Source organism: Phragmites australis, chromosome 12, assembly GCF_958298935.1.
Source record: "Phragmites australis chromosome 12, lpPhrAust1.1, whole genome shotgun sequence".
Classification (NCBI taxonomy): domain Eukaryota; kingdom Viridiplantae; phylum Streptophyta; class Magnoliopsida; order Poales; family Poaceae; genus Phragmites; species Phragmites australis.
The window spans coordinates 25118251-25136684 of NC_084932.1; the positions used below are offsets into that span (position 1 = coordinate 25118251).

General features: G+C 40.4%; 1 protein-coding gene across 2 annotated transcripts; it reads right to left on the bottom strand.

The window, feature by feature from the left end:
• Window positions 1-3855: 3855 nt before the first annotated feature.
• On the bottom strand, window positions 3856-8520 carry LOC133886755 (adagio-like protein 3). Of its 2 annotated transcripts, none has more exons than XM_062326570.1 (2): window positions 8144-8520; window positions 3856-5863 (listed from the first exon to the last, which is right to left on the bottom strand). In XM_062326570.1, exons 1-2 carry the CDS (start codon window positions 8440-8442, stop codon window positions 4276-4278), a joined length of 1887 nt encoding a protein of 628 aa, XP_062182554.1. In that variant the 5' UTR covers window positions 8443-8520; the 3' UTR covers window positions 3856-4275. The 2 variants fall into 2 exon arrangements, with proteins under 2 accessions (XP_062182554.1, XP_062182555.1); XM_062326571.1 differs by having other exon boundaries at window positions 3856-5914; window positions 8144-8286.
• Window positions 8521-18434: the final 9914 nt, after the last annotated feature.

Below are 18434 nucleotides of genomic sequence, written 5' to 3' on the forward strand. Positions count from 1 at the left end.
TGTAGCTTCTTTGCCCGTTACTGTTGCAATGGCTCGGTCTTCTGGTTGCTAGGGTGGGGTTACTGCAGGGTGAGTTACTGCAGAGTTACATTGTGGTTGTGAGTTGTTCAGGCGCCCTCTCTTCTCCACTTCATCAAAGCCTCCTTGAAAGCAGGGTTGCTCGATGTCGGTTTCATTCATCCTGGGAGGGCATGAGCTGTAACGGGCGATGTGAGTTTATATTATTTCATATGTTTGAATTTTCCTCCTTCTAGTTTCTCTCTTTTGGTTCTCTTGCAAGTTTTCAGTGTTTTGTTGTGATTTTCGTTTTGTTTTTTGGGCTAAATTTTCAGCACCATGTGAAGTCATTTTTCTTGTCGCTAGATGTATAAAAATCACATACGAGTGTATACTCGAACTTCCTTGCCTCTAGATCAACTTAAAGAATTTCTTCAACCGGTGACCTTATCTTTGATTTTTGGATCTTTCTTCTCAAGTTCCAAAATTTGTGTGGAGATGAGTTATAGATTGGTTTGCTGTGGAACCTGGTGTTCAATTTTAACCATGAGACTCACATTTAATTGATCTTCTTTAAGTTTGGTTTTTGAATTCTTTGAGTTTATGTTCTGTTTTAGATGGATCTTTCAGGTTGAGTTCTATGTTTTTGCTGTGTTTCTATGTTTTGTGTTACGCTTTGTTTTTTATGCATTGGATGATAAAATAGGAGAAGACCATCTATTTTGAAAAAAATTATTGATGCGCTATTCACGCTCTCTAGTCACCATTTTCGATCCTACATTAGTAAATTCCTTCCCCTTCCATGCCACGAGCTAGTTGCCTACAGAGGATTTCGGAGCAAAGGGGATCTAGAATAGAGATCTGGACAGAACTCACCATCACCATTACTTCGGGTGGGAGCTGATCGCTGAAGGGGGTGCCGCCTCTCCCCTGAGCGTGCAGGCTATTGGTGACTTGGGATCTGCTTGGTCCTCGCTTGGATTCGCCATCCCTGATGCCTCTGCATGAAGATCTTGTGTCTCTAGCATGATTTCTCCATCGTCCAACCTCCACAAAAGGGTGGCAGAAGAACGAGGGGATTCAAACAGATCGGAGATTTGAGTGGAGGGGGGAGGGGAGGGGGATAGATTTCGGGTTTCTTTGGCGAGATTGGCTGGGTTTGTGGGTGGATTTGGCTTGGATCTGCGGGGAGGAGGGACTCGCGAGAGCTTCTCATGAAATTGCATTATTCGTATAATTCTAAGAGGAATTTAACTAAGAGGACTGGAGATGAAATTTCACTCGCAGTTGGGGACTTCGGACTTTTTTATTTTAAATTTTCAAGTTTAGCGATTCTAGACGCCCATTTGAAAAATTAGCACGAATAGGACTTCTGTGGCTTGTGGGCTTGGCCCGTTGCATCTTCTGCATCCTCATCAGGATAGGCGTGCCGACAGCAAAGCATTCATTGTTCATCACTTGGTCAGATACCTGATCCGATGACACTTGGTCAATGGTTCGCAATCGTTTTCGGTCAAATAAATGATCCTTTGGAGTGGATTATAAAATCACTTTGGGTGGTCAAGCTGAGCCTGAGCCTTGCTACGAACTCATGCCATGACAGTCTCAGTCATGCTTCAACGCTCAATGGTCATACTACTAGAAGCATGGCTGGAAGGATCAGCTGCAAAATCTACAGAGCACTGCAATGTCGACTCCCCTGTCATCGCTGCTGTTGCTTCTGTCCCGTTCAATCATCACCCCTGCCTCCCAATTTTTTTCGTCGCCGCCTCCGGCGGAGCGATTTGTCAATTGCGCTACCACGATCTCGCAGGAATTACCTTTTACTTTTAAAAACTCATGTGCCCTTAAGCGGCGCACACGTCAGGATTTAGGACAAAGCCGGTTGGAATCTGATGCGCGCCCCTGGGACCAAGAACCGGGCAGGGTGGTGCCCATGATTTGTCAGCTGAGAATACTAGTTCCAGTAACCTCTACGCTATCTAATAACTCTGTGCCGTCTTTCTGGCCCGGTAGTCTCTCCAATCCGTGACACGACAGATACATAGAAATAGGAGTGTAATCCGATTGGATGTGGCAGAATATTTTTACTCTATATTTTTTATGTTAAAGTTAGATACAGATAGTGCCAGATATAAATACAGATACAAATAGTGCCAGATATAAATACAGATACAAATAGTTTCGATTATACATATAGATTGATACAAATCGGATTTATGACGAGTCGAATGCAAATAATATCAGTCATAAATATTTCTTTAGATATTGAGTAAAAATAATAACCATATATATCATATAGGTTATGATTGTTTGATCATTTTACATATCCAAAACTTAACTACACTAGTGGTTCAACATATAAACTAACAATATATTCTCAAGAAGGATTCATGTTAGAGCGAAGCTAAAGAAGTATGAGTGCCCAATATACTGATTAAAGTTTTTTCTAATTATTTGAACATATTAATCATTTCAATTGAAAAAGTCTCAACTTCAAAGTTTTACATCTCATTAAAAGCTACAATTTCATATCATAATAATCTTAATCCGTCTTTATATGAAAAAGCTACATGCTCCAAAAGACAGGTTCAAATAGTCGTCGAATATATCCTATCTTATTTGTAAATATCTGATATCTAATTCAGCATCTGATATCTAATTCAGCATCTGATATCCAACAAATATCTCAGAAATCTGAGTTTTTCGGTCCGAATATAGTGTCCGAACCGCTTCCGTCGGTCGGTCAAGAAATATGCGTCCAATTTGCACCCCCTTCCCAGAAGAGAGAGACGTGAGATCCATCCAAGCTTTGAGCGTAAGATAAACGACTTCAGCTTATCAGCCAGTACAGAAGTAACTCATCTTTTGTCGTTTCTCCAGCTCATGTTTCCATTTTGTCGTATTTACTCTTCAACAAGATGTATTGAAATAAACTGATAGGAGAATTATCAATTATATTAATAAGAAAAAGAGTTTGATAGACTGATATGCTTGGTTAATTAAGAGAAATTGAGGAAAAACTATAAAACACAGAGCACCATAGAGACAATATGACAAACAACAGCCAAAGCGAGTAGAAAAACACCAGAAGAAGAACCGTAACAACACCGTTTCTCATGCTACACGGAATCTCAAAGGCCAACGACCAAAATGATTCGAGAGAGCACACTGTTGATGGTGGAGGAGGTGATCCATCGAAATAGACCAGATACATCAAAGAAAGGCAAGCACCTCGACGGACTTTCAATCCATCATAAACCCTCTTCTCGTGTCTTGCCGACATCACCACTGTCGGTGAAGGTCACGGAGGAGAGCAAAAGGACCCTCGACCCCCACGAAAGGTGAATGTTCAAGTGCTTCAGTAGAGTTTAAAATAAGTATAATATAAAAGTCCAATTTATATTTTAGAATCTCTGGCTCGAACACAGGAGCGACTTCCAACAAAATGAGGTAAACAGCTCAAAAACTGGGAACGCCGGCTCTAAAAACTAAAAGTCAATGCTAGAGTAATCACATGAGTACTCTAGAGACTGGCAAAGTGCAGAGAAGAACAAAACTATCATATGCTGCTTGCAATCCGGAGGGATCTTGATCATAGGAGTTATGGCGAAACAATCTTCCACCTTGGTGACACGAGCTTAGAGCTACAAGCTAGGTTAGCCATGACCATGGGCTCAACAAGGATGTAGACACAATCTCAAAACACGTTACGTATTCATGCAAGCAATGAGACAAAATAATGGCCATCAGCCTTTGGAATTGCAGGTAATGCCATAAAAAATTACATACGAAGAAAACCAACCAAGCATTGTAGTTGTACCCTGGAGCGATGGAATCTGTGATATCCGCAACGCATTGACATCATAAACTAGTGTAACAGCCTGAAATTACATCACGATGCCTCCCATAGAATACATACAAACATGCACAAACACGGAGAAGACGGTGCTAACTTCAGTACATGACTATACAATCTACAGATAGACCATACTTTTTTTTTCCATTGAGAAATAAGATAGACCATGACATCTATCAAGAGTTCAAGACCTACATGAGAGCACGTCTCAGATGAAAGCAACAAAGTAGAATAAGATAGACCATGACATCTATCAAGAGTTCAAGACCTTCATGAGAGCACATCTCAAATGAAAGCAACAAAGTAGAATAAACTCTTGGACTAACGCTACCTTTTAATAGGAAGGCGATGACGATATGTGTAAATAATATAGGATTGAATAAATCAGACGAGCAGCTGCGTGTGCCAGGAAAATTGAATCATTCGTCTTCATCGGGCCTGCTTGCGAGACAGAGCTCATGGAGCTCGTTCAGGATCCACTCCTCCCCGGTGTGGCCTCCCAGAACTAGGACCCTGGTGCCACCAACCACACAGGTGCTATGTCCCCAGGCGAACTTCGGAGGCTGCCCAGGGACATTCAGGATCCTCCATGTCGGTTTTTCCTCGGCGGGATCAAGCAAGAACAGCTGTGCTGGAGAATGCAGCCCGGCAATTGAGCCACCAAACATGATGATCTTTCCGCAAGGCAGGCTCACGGCGACATGATCAAGCCTTGGAGGTGGGCTAATATTCGGAAACCCCGTTGTCGCCAACTGCCTCCATTGAGGACTGTCTTCACCAACATCCATCATGTAGGCGTCACTGGAGCGCAGCCGGAGCGAGCCACTCTTTGCCAGCCCACCAAACATAAATAGTTTAGTCTTACCATAAACAGACAAGGTGTGGCCAAGGCGGGATGGCGGTGACCAGGATGTAGGAATCTCCCTCCATGCAGGTTTTTCCTTGGTGAGGTCAAGAAGGAAGGTGTCACTGAGAAGAACACCAGACTCGGTGCACCCTCCTGAGACAACAAGTTTTGAACCGTCCAAGGTGCATGAACTGTGCCAAGACCGTGGTAGTGGGGGTCCCTCACTTGCAACCTCCCTCCAAGTAGGCTGCTGAGCATCAAGGTCAAGGATGAAGACATCGTTGAGCAAACCTTGCTGTCCGCAGCCTCCAAATACTACCAGCCATGAGCCATTCAGCCATGATAGAGTGTGCCCCCACCGACCAGGTGGGGAGGCAGAAACCTTGACACGGCGCCATTCTGGCCTAGCAGCCTCCAGGTTAAGCACAAATGTGTCATCCATAGGCTGCATGTTTACCCCCTCCCCTCCAAAAAGGACGAGGCGGCTACCAACAGCACATGCACTGAAGTTGCACCGTGAAGGCTCAACACGTCCTCCAACTGTGAACTTCCTCCATGAGGCTGCCTCAAGGGTTGTCAGCTCTCTTGCAAGACGACCCCATCCTAACATCTTGGTGCTCATCTCAAGCCTCACAGTGACATCTCTTCCCCATGCATTCTGGCAAACCATCTTCCTCAGGTAATCGTTTTTGGTTAGTTCATGCATTCGAGTGCAGACTGATCCAATGGATGCAACATCTCTTGGTGACAGGCGAGATAATATGTTGTGTGCAAGAACTTCGTCTGATAGTTGGAGAATACAACAGTAGTCTGAACTTTGGATTTTAGGAGCATGTTCATGAGAAGCTGAGTTCAGATCTTGAATGCTGGGCCTGTGGTTAGACTGTTGTGTATACACTGGATATGATACGTTGCTGAGATCAATGTTAGCTTCGGAGAATAGCTGGATTCCAATAACATGTGTCACAGAGCCATCATCCCCGTGCATTGGAATGAGCCTTAGCCTGTTGTAAAGCGGAGCACCATCTTTCCGGAAATTCAGCAACTCACCTTGGAATTCAATCCCTTCATCAAGGCATCGCCTAATCTCTGAAACAACCATGGGATCAACAAGGGGGTGTCTCCTTTGCGCATGTGGATCCCGAAATTGAAGGAATCGGCTGAAAGACAAGTTTGAGTGAACACAGTTGTAAGATGCTTCAATAGGCCCTCTGTCAAGTTTATCAGTGTTAGCAATTTTAAATTTGGTACAAGTGAGAAAAGATAGCAAACAAAAAAGCAAGCAGAAAATGACTACTAGTAAAAGAAAGGAATTATATTATATCACGAATATATATTTGTTCAATAGCCTGACCAAAACTAATATTAGGTAAACGAATTCTCTTTGCATCCATGTGGATGTTTTGATATCTTATGTTACCATTAATAAGAAATAGGTTAAAAATTACTGTTACTATACTGATGTTTTTTGGCACAAAATTTGAGTTTCAACCAAGTCAACTATTGGTAAAGTCGATTATCCAAATACTTATTTAAAGTAGGAAAACATGATCATCAATTGTGCGTATCTAAGAGGAGATCCCTTAAGATAACAACCCTACGTTCTATGCTACCTTGATTAATCTCAGGAGAATGCAATTACAATAGATGTGTGTCTAAATCTACAAGTTCTCTCGTGTACTAATCCTAAAGCTCTTGTCGGATAAACCCGATCGTGGCTTGAATCTACTGTGGGTCACAATGAGTTGTTTCTGCTTTTATCCAACCTCGTATTACTCTTGTTTTGCTCTCCTTCTAGCTCATTTTATGGCACCCCTATTGACGTACCCCCTCCCCTCTTTATATAGTTTGATTGGGGAGGCATATCGTACTCAAAGCCTCGAGCATAACCTTTTCAGATTATGTTATCTAGAGGATCATTTCCTAATTCAGGAATTGTATCCATGTAAAACACGATGAACTATCTGAAATATCCGTACATACGTTGTTTAACTCATGATGGTTATTAAACCTGCCATACAAGGTGACAGATATGTGTACGATGGAATTCTATCCTCATAATATACTATATTTCTAGTAATTCCTTAATTATTAATTATCAAATCCTCATCAAGTCCCAACGCTGAAATTGCTAGCTAGATCTGATGCTCAATGCCTAAACTGTAAACTGGAGCCACCAATCACCTATCTTCTATTCAACATAATTTCTAAGAAGCAGAATTGGAATTGCCAGACTTATCACTATATATTCAACATAATTTCTAAGGAGCAGAATTAGAATTGCCAGATTTGTCACTAAATTTCCAACATATAACAAAAAACTTTCACAAAGTAGGCTAGTGAACTAGTGGTGGGAGGCTAACCTCGCCACTCACCTCGGTTGAATCATATGACCACCTGCTCAGGTGCCCATCCATAGGAGATAGTTTTTATGTTCTCATGGCTTACGCATCTTGTTTTTTGTATACGATATGTTCTAGGGTTTATTCTTTCATCATTCCTTTCTCTATGCACAAGTGGCCAAGTTTATCATAGCAATCCAAGTATGAAGCAAAATATATCATAGGTAGCCATCAACATGTTCTCCCCACCCTCTGCTCACCAGAAAACAGAAATAGCTCAGGAAAATCAAAAGAATATGTGGACATTTCACCATAAGTCTTTAAACTCCTATGTGGCCTGAAACATATTACGTACAATCCCATTTTTGTAAACGTTATCTATAACATAAGTAATCGCAGACTAGATCTTGTCTTCTTTTTTTTCTGAGACGTTCTCTCCGCCTTTTGCTACACGTCAGCGAAAAGATTTTTGTTGAGTTTGTAATTACAATGTCGCTTGCTTGCTTGCTCTTGTAACTATACGGTTAATGGTCTATCAAATATTCCACTAATGTCACAAATACTCAACGGATGGCTGACTTTAAGCCAATAAGGTTCTCACACGGGAAAAGACTTGGGAATTACTAAAATTGACACCACCTGTCTAAGTCGCATGATTCACATGCCTTTCTTTCGATCCAAGCCCCACAAAAATCTAAATTGCTAACCATCCAATCGAAAGCCATGACCACCTTCTACAATCTTACCCATAAGAAAGCACCTACTCATTTCTATGATTCTATCTTCGCCCAAGCATCGTAAACACATACACCATTTGAACCAAAAAAAAAAAAAGAAAGGCAGAGTGGCACACCGTACTACACGGATCCTGAAATCCAAACATAAATGATTGCATGAATGCGCACAAATTCCTAAATTTTGATGAACCGACATGCTCACATATCTAGGATGCACAACGAACAGCAACTCATCGTTCCAGCTCGTGCGAAGCATCAAGCAAGCAGCATTCTTCAGCACCCCGAGCACACCAAAAGCAGAGCAAAACAGAGGAGAGCGCATGGGCAGTCTGATCGGGAAGGGGTATCCGGCAGTACTGACCAGTTGCGTCCGAGCACCTCGTGGGCGCGGTACCCCGTGGCGGCCTCGAAGGCGGCGTTGACGTAGATGACGGGGAAGTCCGCCTCCGCCGCGTCCGCCACCACGATCGCCGCCGCCCTCTGCTCCCCCGCCGCCGGCGCCCCCCACACCCAGCCTTCCTCCTCCTCCCCGTCCACCTCCATCCCTTCCTCCTCCTCCTCCTCCTCCTCCTCCAACACCTCCTCCCCTTCACCTTCCTCCTCCTTCCACAGCCTCATCCGCTTCACCGCCACGACTCCACGATCCGCAGCGTCAAACATAGCAAGCTACCACCCTCTCTCTAGCTTTCTCTCTCCTCGGCGTGCGCCCGGTTTGGTGCGGGAATGGAGATTCTGCCGAGGCGCAGAGATATTTCCGCGCACCTGGTATTTATTGGCGCGGGGCCAGTGGGGAGAAAGGGACACAGGGTTTGGGGTTAATTACGGGATTCGCCACGCGGGGCGGGCAAAAATATCTGCAGCGAAGGTGGCAGGGTGGGCCCGCGCCGGCAACGGACGGCGCCAGATGGGACCGATGGAGCGTGGGTCGCATCCGACGGTGCACGTGGGTTTCTTCGCTTTGCAAGCAAAAGCTCACACGTAATCTTTTCTCCTTTTTATTTTCTCTTAAATACTTTATTTTTATAAAAAACCTAACATTGTTGCATTTTTGACATGGTGGTTTTCTTGTCTAAAGGAAGGTAAGGTTGGGCAAATAATGGAGCATGATCTTAGGCTATATTTAGCAGATATTTTTAATATTAATTTTTATAATATTATTATAATATATTTTAGTACTATTAAAATATTTTTATCTTCAGTAGCTACTTATTTTTTATTTTTATTATTTTATTTACATATAGTCATACTCTATAAATAAAGTTGAAAAATACTATAGTGGTCTGCAAGGCCGTATTAGCACGACTCCTAGCTACGGTCCGTTGGGACTGTAGCACTGGAATACGGCTTTAGTCTCTTACATCGTGTAGTTGGTGGAATTTAAGCGTTAGCTTATATGGTTAGATTAATGTATGGTTTCCTCAAACCTTTTTTCCAGTACTCTCAACCATTATTTTGGCATTTTTGATAGCATAAAATGGCAGCAAAAGATGATCTCTATGTGGTTTTGATTGTTAAACGTCGTGCCAAATGTATACCTCGTCCGAGTTGTCAATTGTCTTTGATAAAGCGAAAAGAGATTACAAATTATGTGGCTTGCTACTTTTTCAAAAAAGAAAACCTTGAGGGGTGTATGTTTAAATAAAAAACAATTCTTTGAGACTTCGTGCATAGGCACATAATGATACCCGCTAAACCAAGAATATATAGCTTTCCATCCATCCAATCAGAAAAATAAATGCCAAATCATACTTAAGAAAGCATCATATGAATAGCCTCGTTAGCTTTAGAAAATATCCTTCTCGAAATTGGCTTCTCGCATCTTGATAGTCACTTTTCGCAATACGACCTTACTTTGTGTCCAAACCTTTTTGTGTTTGTTATCTGGATGGCAACCTTTAAGCAAAGAGTTTATCACATAATAAAGAACTACTCTCTTTTACGTAAATGTAAATTAAATATATGTCGATGTAAGATATAGGATTTGTTTAGTTACAAGTCAAACCTCATCACGTCACACCTTAGATATGTCATATATTTTTAAATATATATTTTGTTTAACATTATAATTATAGCTTATCAAACTTTTTTAGTCCTTTGTCCCTATATGTCAGATATTTTTTTCCAAACTTTACTATGAGTACAACGGTTATTTTATTTATCATACTTTTTATAGTAGCCTATTTTAATTGCAGAAAAGTTTGCCACGAACGAAACGTACCCATATTTTACAAACCGTGGACTCTAGAATGTAGTAGATGCTAATTAGAAAAAGGAGAGCATATCTTTGCCGGTCAATGTCGAACGGTTCCATCTCAGGAAAGCCTAGGCTAGACTGTACTTATCAAATGTCATCGCCCGTAATCAAAATCTCTTTTAAACCAACTGTCCATGAATAAATCTATCCCACTTTCAACATCTCTAGTCCATCCATGCTTCTCAATCCATCAATTGCATCCATCCAAGCACGCACTCCGTTTCTCTCTTGTCATAGTCAGCTGCATACTGACTAGTATTTTCTCGTCACATCTCCAAAGATTCTTATCAGAGCATATGTGATCACTACTAAGGGTCCAGAACCTTCCTACCAATGACAATTAGGTATAGTGGACAAGGTAGAGCTTCCTCATATTTATATCCGTTAGATTTTCTCACCTGTGAGCATACACAGGGATGGATCCAGCTCAGAAATTGAGGAGGGGTCTGCTAGCTATAGTAACTCTAGAGCTAAAAAAAAATCTACAGTTCTCTTAAACATACATGTTAACAGTCTAAAAAAACTGAACATATATATATGCTCACAGATAAAAAAAAAATCGGTTAGTATGGATATGAGGAGCTCTACCTATGTCTACTATCGGTTAGGGACTTATATAAAGACACGAACAAACAGCCGACACAAATATAAATAAGTCTTACGTGTACTTTTGCTCGTTAACCCGTCAAGCAAAACTACTCGCTCACAAACGTACCCATGAACATAGAATAAGAAACAATACCTAACTGCATTACAGTATTTACCCGCAGATAGAACACAATTGCCATATATTCAAACCTTCCAATCTTCTATCCAGTGGCACGGTGGCACCAAAATATCGACGGTGGCCAGCTCCGTAAATGGCCCACGCCACCGGAGGGCAAAACCGTCACCGGCAACCTCTAAAATAAAATATCGTGCTGCCGCCCTATTTGCTGCTGTCCTCGTCCACCCTTTCTTTAGCCCCGGCCCGGAAAATATCTCCGCCGCGCGGGACGCCCAGTCGCCAGCCGCCACGTCGCCGCCGAACCAGGGCCCGGAATGTTCGCTCGCCTCGCCGCTTTATCTTTTGACGGCGACCCGTCGCCGTCCTCCGACTGTTTTTGGTGCGTGGAGCCATCCCAAATCCGGAAGGCGTTTCGAACACGAGCAGTTTAACTTGTAAACCTGGCCTCTAGTATCAGTTACTGTATCATGATCATGACCATGACCAAGGCAAGATCTCCGACATAGGGATTAAAATTTCACGAGACAAAATTTAATTCTGAAAAAAATTTAACTGACACGTAGAATCTATAGAGTAGAGGAAAAAAATAATCAAAATTTCGTCAATTTTAGTCTTCTCACTTTTGAACGAGAAAAGTTGTAAAAAAATTTTAAAATCCTACTCCAGCATGCAAACATGTGAAACCGAACATGCATCTGCCGCCTTCCCCGTCTCACAATTTCTCCTCTATCTCACAAAAGTCCAACGTAGTAAGGCAAGTAGATAGATGCTATGGCTCATGACCCTGTTATTGTAAGTACGTGCCTTAGGTTTAAATAGATCATTTGTCTTGTTACATACATACCTTTTTCCCGATTAAAGAATATATAAAGGTGTGTCGATTAGAAGAAAACCCCATTAAGAATCCTATGGTGCGCAGGCTGCTAATTCAATAGTTTTAAAAAATGAGATGGTCGCTTTGAAAATCTTGTAGCTTAGAGGAAAAAAAGGGCAAGAGCTTTCGAGTGTGTATCTTACAAATGGTTCGAGTACCCCCCCCCCCCCCCGCCCTCAAGATCAATGATCACTTTGAAAGCACCACAAAATTTAGCTGGTAAAACTAACTTACAAACTTACACAATATATAATCAAAGCGTAACAGCCATTTAGACTCTAACCAAACCTCTAACATCTAGCAACTCTAAAATGAACCTAAAAAAACAAAAGCATACAATCAATCAACGACAACCCAAAAAAACACGTAAGACCAAACAGACTATCCAATTCATGTTTGTAATCTAGCAACCATGTGTTGTTCTTGATGAGCATCCACCTCCATCTTGATTTCCCTTATTATTTTCTCCATCTGCGCCCGATCAGGCTTCTTGGCACTTAGCTTCCACCACATCATGAACTAGAGCACACTGTAGATAATGGCCTAAGGAGAAGAACATGTTTTATTTTGAAAAACAAAATTATTGCGCGTTAGCCAAAGAGTCCAACAAATAGCACCTAAGAGAAAAATTAGAATTAGTTTATCTCCAGAGCTTCTAATATCATAAAACATATCTCTAAGCATTCAAAGAGAATTTAGAACTGACTTACAATGCAGCTCATCTCTACAAATACACCAAGAAAATTTCACAATAGGGCACTAAAACATAATGTGGTCGGCAGTCTCTCTAAGACCACAGAATTTACACCATTCGCTACCCTTCCAACTTTTCTTAAGCAGCTAATCCGCAAAAGAAATTCTGTTTTTATACAAAGACCAAAGGAAAATTTTAATCTTCAGAGGGAGATAGCTATTCCAAATATCCATCAAACTTTCATCTTTAACACTAGAAAAGTTATATATCTATAGAGAGAAGAAGTGCTATATTTTCCAATCTTTTCAAAAGCCCATATAACTGAATCAGAGACCTCAGACAAACAAACCAGATTAGATATTTCAATCAAGGTTTCCCACTCATTCACCTTCTGAGGACCAAAAGATCTTCTAAAGGAAAGATTAAGAAAACCCTGTCCTAGCACCTGATGCACAGTTGCATCTAGTTGAAAGCATATTTTGTATAGCTTCTCAAATTTGACCTTTAGTGGATAGGAATCCAACCAAACATCTAACTAAAATCTAATCTTCTTCCTATTCCCTAGAGTGTAAATTAAACCCATAGCAATATAACCTTTAATAGAGTGTAAGCCTTTCCAAAACTGAGAACCACCAGCTGTGTTGTTACTGTAAAAACCCCCCATCTCTAAGGTATTTCCTCCTCAAAAGTTCACATACAGGATCACAGTCACCTCTTTCAAGTTTCATAATCCATTTTGATAAAAGACAAACATTCATAACTCTAGCATCAGTAAGACCCAAATCCCCAAAATCTTTTGGCTGAGTTAATACATCCCATTTAATCATATGATATCTCTTCTTCTGTCCCGGCCCATAACAAAAGAAATTTGATCTCGTAGACTCCATATTTTTATGCACAGTTTCTTGCAAAAAGTACACCCCCATCGTGTAGTTAGGGATAGAACTCAAATAAGACTCAATTAAGATTGTTTTCCCCCAGATGAGAGATACATACATTGCCATATCCCTATCTTATTTTCAACCTTCTGCCCCATAAACATCAGTTCTCTAACTCTAAGATGAGTATTACTCACCGATATGACCAGATATTTGATAGGCAGTGAGCCTATTTTACAATTCAACATATTAGCAACTCTTTTTTTTTTATTGATCAGAGACTCCCACAACAATCACATCACTCTTCTCATAATTGATTTTCATCTCAGACATGCTTTCAAAATAATACAACAAAAATTTCATATAGGCAATTGATTGATCATCCAACTCTAAAAGAATAATTGTACCATCTGCATATTGTAGATGAGTGATCCCACCAGGAAACAAATGAGGAACTAAACCTTTTATCAGCTTTTCCTTTTTAGCATTACTGAGAATAGCGTCCAAAGCATCTCCAACTAAGTTAAAAAAACAGAGGTGAAAGAGGGTCACCTTGCCTCAAACCTTTGAAGGTTCTAAAATAAGCTCCAGGGGCACCATTGATATTGATCCCAACTCTACCACCCTCAACCGCTTGTTTAGTCCACTCTATCCATTTATCAGGGAAATTTTTCCTTCTCATAACTTCCTCTAAAAATATCCACTGAACCTTATCATAAGCTTTTTCAAAGTCAAGTTTTAGAATAACATCAGATCTGTGGATGGCTTTCAGCTCATGTAGGATGACAATACCATCCAATATCTGCCTCCCAGGGATGAAGGCAGTTTGAGACTTGTTGCTAAGTCTATCAGCCAAAGGGGTGAGCCTCAAAGACATCACTTTGGTAAAAAATTTATAATCCACCTCCAACAAACATATAGGTCGATAATGTCTGATAGTGTTAGCCTCTTTCAACTTTGGAATCAGTGTAATCAAGTCATAATTCAGTTTGTTAAGGCTAAACTCTCCTTTATGAAACAACTCAAACATCTATAAAAAAACATGTTTCAGTTGCCCTTAACATTGTTTGTAGAAAGTCACTAAGAAGCCATCAGCTCCAGGTGCAGAATTAGATTTCATTTCTTTAAGTGCCTTCTCAATCTCTTCATCAATGAAAGATCGCACAAGATATTTAGCCTCCTCATTTGTTAAAGCTCTAGTTTCAGACCAAATATCTGTGGTCAGAGTTAGACCATCGCTCTCTTCACTACCAAATAGCTGTTTGTAATAGTTCTCTATATGTTCTTGTAATTATGTCTCTCCATAAATAATTCTATCACCATCTTCAAGAGAGAAAAAAGGTGCAGTTTCTTTTCCTACCATTAGCAATACCATGAAAGTATCCAGTATTAGCATCACCTTTTAAAATCTATTTTTCACCACATCTCTTTTGCCAAAGAATTTTCTCATAGTGGTAAATACTCTCTAACTCTTCCTTTAATTGGTACCCGATCCTCCATTCTTGTAGTCCAAGTTCAGCAAAATCTGTTTTTTGATCAATATCCTAAATTTTCTATATCAACTCCAATTTGTGTTTCTTCATATGGCTTCCATTCTCCCCACCCATTACAAAATCTCCTAAGATCTTTCTCAATCAGCTTCCAGTAATCTTGTACTTGGAGACCACCTTTAGCAGGTAATTTGCTTATCAAAAGATCTTTGAAACCATCTTGAGTAAGCCATGCTGATTCAAATCTGAAAATGTGACTTTTGATCCTCTTGTCTTCACAGGTGTCCACAATAATTAGATTGTGATCAGATCTAATTCTCAAAGGATTACAGGTAGCGATATGATAGAGATGATCCCATCTTCGAGTGGTAAAAATTCCATCCAATGTGCATCTGACAATGATCTCTTGCTTATTTGTCCAAGTAAAACTACTGTCACCTATATGCATCTCTCCCAAAGCAGCATCATCACTATTGAACATATCCCTCCAAGAATACACTATATTATATAAAGAATTGTCATAAGCATATCTAATAAATTGAAATCATCTCCAACCAACAAATGATTAACATCTTTAAGAATTTTATGGTACAACTCTTGCATAAAGGCATGTTTTCTTCTTTTGATACCAACAAAAGATTAACATCTTTAAGAATTTTCTGGTACAACTCTTGCAGAAAGGCATATTTTTCTAACCAACCCAAAGTGAGAGTTGACCCGGGTGGTCTGTTAGGGCCTAAGTGGTTCAGCCGGAGTCTTCGGGTCGACCCAGATACTCCGGGTTCTGGTGTTCTATTCGGAGTCTCCGGAATGAGCTCTGACCAGGGTTCTCAGTTAAGCATTCTAATGCCAACCCAGAGTCTCCGGGTTGACTCGGATACTCCGGGTCAGTACAAAAAGCTATGTAACAGCTAGTTTTTAGGGAAGGGTATAAATAACCCATCACCCCCACCCTTGTTTGCTGATGCTTGGGCACGAAAGAAAAACATTCTAGAGCTAAAAAAAACTTCTTCCCACTCTATTTTAATATGAGATTTAAGAAGAAAAGTAAGTTAGGTTGAGAAATTGCATGTTTGAGTGCAAGTGAGTGTATCTCCTATCTTGAGCACTCGAGTTCATCGGCAAGAAGTTCACAAAGCGTTTGTTATTCTTGGAGCTTTGAGCTCCTAGGTGGGTAGGCGTCGCCGACGAGTACCCAAGGTTATGGTGTGTCACGAAAAGTTTATGAATGCTTCAACTTTGCCTTTAGAAGGGGAGAAATCAACAATGGAAAGCCAAGCTCAAATGTGATCAAGCTTGGAGAGAAAAAGGGTTAAGAGAGATCCAGCTTAAGTGTGACCGACTCTCTCAACAGAGTCATAGGAACCTCTAGAGGAGGTGTCTAAACTTTGGGAAATAAATCTTGTGTCTCCTCTCTTGTTTCCTTATTCTTGTGTTCTTGCTCAATATTTATGCATATTGCTCAATCTACTTATTCGTGTGAAATTGATTGTAGGTACTCCGTAGATTTACTTGGAATCATCACTTGGAACACACGCTTCATTTGGTTGGAGCTAAAACTCTTTAGGTGTATTTTAATTTCAGTTTCGAGTTTTTTCTATGCTGAACCCGGAGTATCCGAGTCAACCCGAATGCTCCGGATATTGTACAATCAGATCTAAACCTGGAGTATCTGGGTCAACTCGGATTATCCGGTGAACAGTGTTTTCAAGGTTTTTCAATTAGAATTTTCTTATATATATCTTCTTAGAATTGAATAATTTTTGTCACCATAGGATTGTAACTTTCACATTTTTTTAGGATGATTGTGCATTAGTTGAGCCTAATGTGTTTAGGATTTTCACTTATAAAGAATCTGTTAGTTTATTTTCACTGCAAGTTTAGACCAATGGTAAAAGGGGATAAATTTTTGTAAAATCGCGTATTCACCCCACTCTATGCGACATCATTGTCCTTTCAATAGTTGATATATTCTCAAAAGTTGTATTATCATCATTGCCCACATTGATTTTGCAAGACAAAGAAACCCTAGCTAAATGCAAAGGATCTAAGTAATTAAAAAGAGTAAAAGAGTTATGTTTAGAAGTACCTGATATATCATTATTTTATTGTTTAATTGCCTCAGCCTTTATCTGGACAGGGACACCATCACTATAATTGGACCACCTCTTCTTTTGTAGGTCACAGGAGTAAACTCTTCCTCCTGGTGAACAACCTCTTGTGTGGATGTATAAATTTGCTTCTCTTTGTTCAGAATTGTTCATCTCTACCATTTTCTCAATTTGAATCAATTGAGAATCTTTAACTAGGTTCAGGTTCAACAGTGGAGCAATTTTCTTTGCTATTTCTTCCACTCTTGCCTTCAGCCTCTGTATCTTTTCCCTTTCTCTTTCTAGGGGGTCCTTCTCATAATCCACTTGTTCCTCCCATACTTCATCCTCTACTATTTGTTGTGTAAAATCTTGAGGGTCATTGATATCTATGTGATCATTTATTACTTCTTATGTACCAGGTAACATATCTGGCACAACTTCCATCTTGTCCTCATCCTGCTCCAACTCTTGAATATGTATTGTTTCAATTGATATCTCATTTGTGATATTATCTTCAGCCTCCCCTTTTCTGCAAACATTTCTCCAATATCAGTCCATTTTTTTCATTGGCGGTGTTACTTTTGCCTTCTTTACTCATACCCTCTTCACCCACTTGAGTTTGCATCAATCTAACAAAGCCAGCCTAGAATCCCCACCTAAATCCTCACCATCATCATTATCTTTATCAGCGTGTCTATCAAATCTAGAGGGGGTTGTCAGATGGTGGAGGATTTTTGCCACCGACATCAACTTGCCAAGTGATCTTATGACCTTCCCCATTTATAAAGACTTTTGTCTCCCCTCTAATTTGACAAGAATCTCTACATGTCAGCTTCACCTTAACAGTGCCAGGACCACTTAAAGAATGTTTATCAACTTCCAAAGGATCACGAGCTAGGCAAGCTGTCTCAGTGATAGCTTCCTCAGTCTTAGCAAAGGCAGGAATACCAAAGGCTTTGACCCATATCACCTCTAGAGAACTAGAAGTATCAGCAGACATATCTGTGAGCTTCACATTAGCTTTAATCACTGTCTTTTCTACTATTTGAAACTCAAAGCCCTTGAATCTGGTTAATTGATACCTCATATCATCATCGGGAAATGTAATCATAAATTCCTGATTTGACATTTGTCTTAGCTTTTACTTTTTTTGCCTCTAAAAAGATGGATCATCTCTTTATCTATTATGTCAATGGTGGCATTTCCTCTCTCAATTGTCATCACCCCCAAGACCTCCTTGTTACTCCCAACCTTTTTAGCATATGGAATATGCATGGTATAAAATCCCATACCTGGAAATCCAAAACCACACACTCTGAGACCTCTTTTTTTAGGATAAGTTGTGGCCTTATGACCGGTTTTCTTATAACTGTAGTAGAGTGTTGGTTTGGTGCAGTGAGCTCTATGATGATCAGACTCATTACAGTTATAGTAGTACATTTCAGATGCAGGAGCTCCAAATTTTTTCACATTCCCCTCTTGCCCCACATTCCTTTGGATTTTTTAAAATTCTACATCATCCTTGCGCTTCTCCTCTTGGTCTTTTTTTAGCTTATTATGCAGTTCATGCTCCAACTCTAAAGGATTTTCATCTCGCTCGTCAGGTCTCCTTTTGTTATTCTGGCAGAAAACAACCCCTCCT

Bases quoted from the DNA above. Each gene is read 5' to 3' on its own strand.
- LOC133886755 (XM_062326570.1), bottom strand. From the start codon at position 8,442: ATGTTTGACGCTGCGGATCGTGGAGTCGTGGCGGTGAAGCGGATGAGG. The intron at 5,864-8,143 runs GTCAGTACTGCC...CTTGTCTTTCAG, and splicing joins GAGGTGCTCGGACGCAACTG to CCGATTCCTTCAATTTCGGG.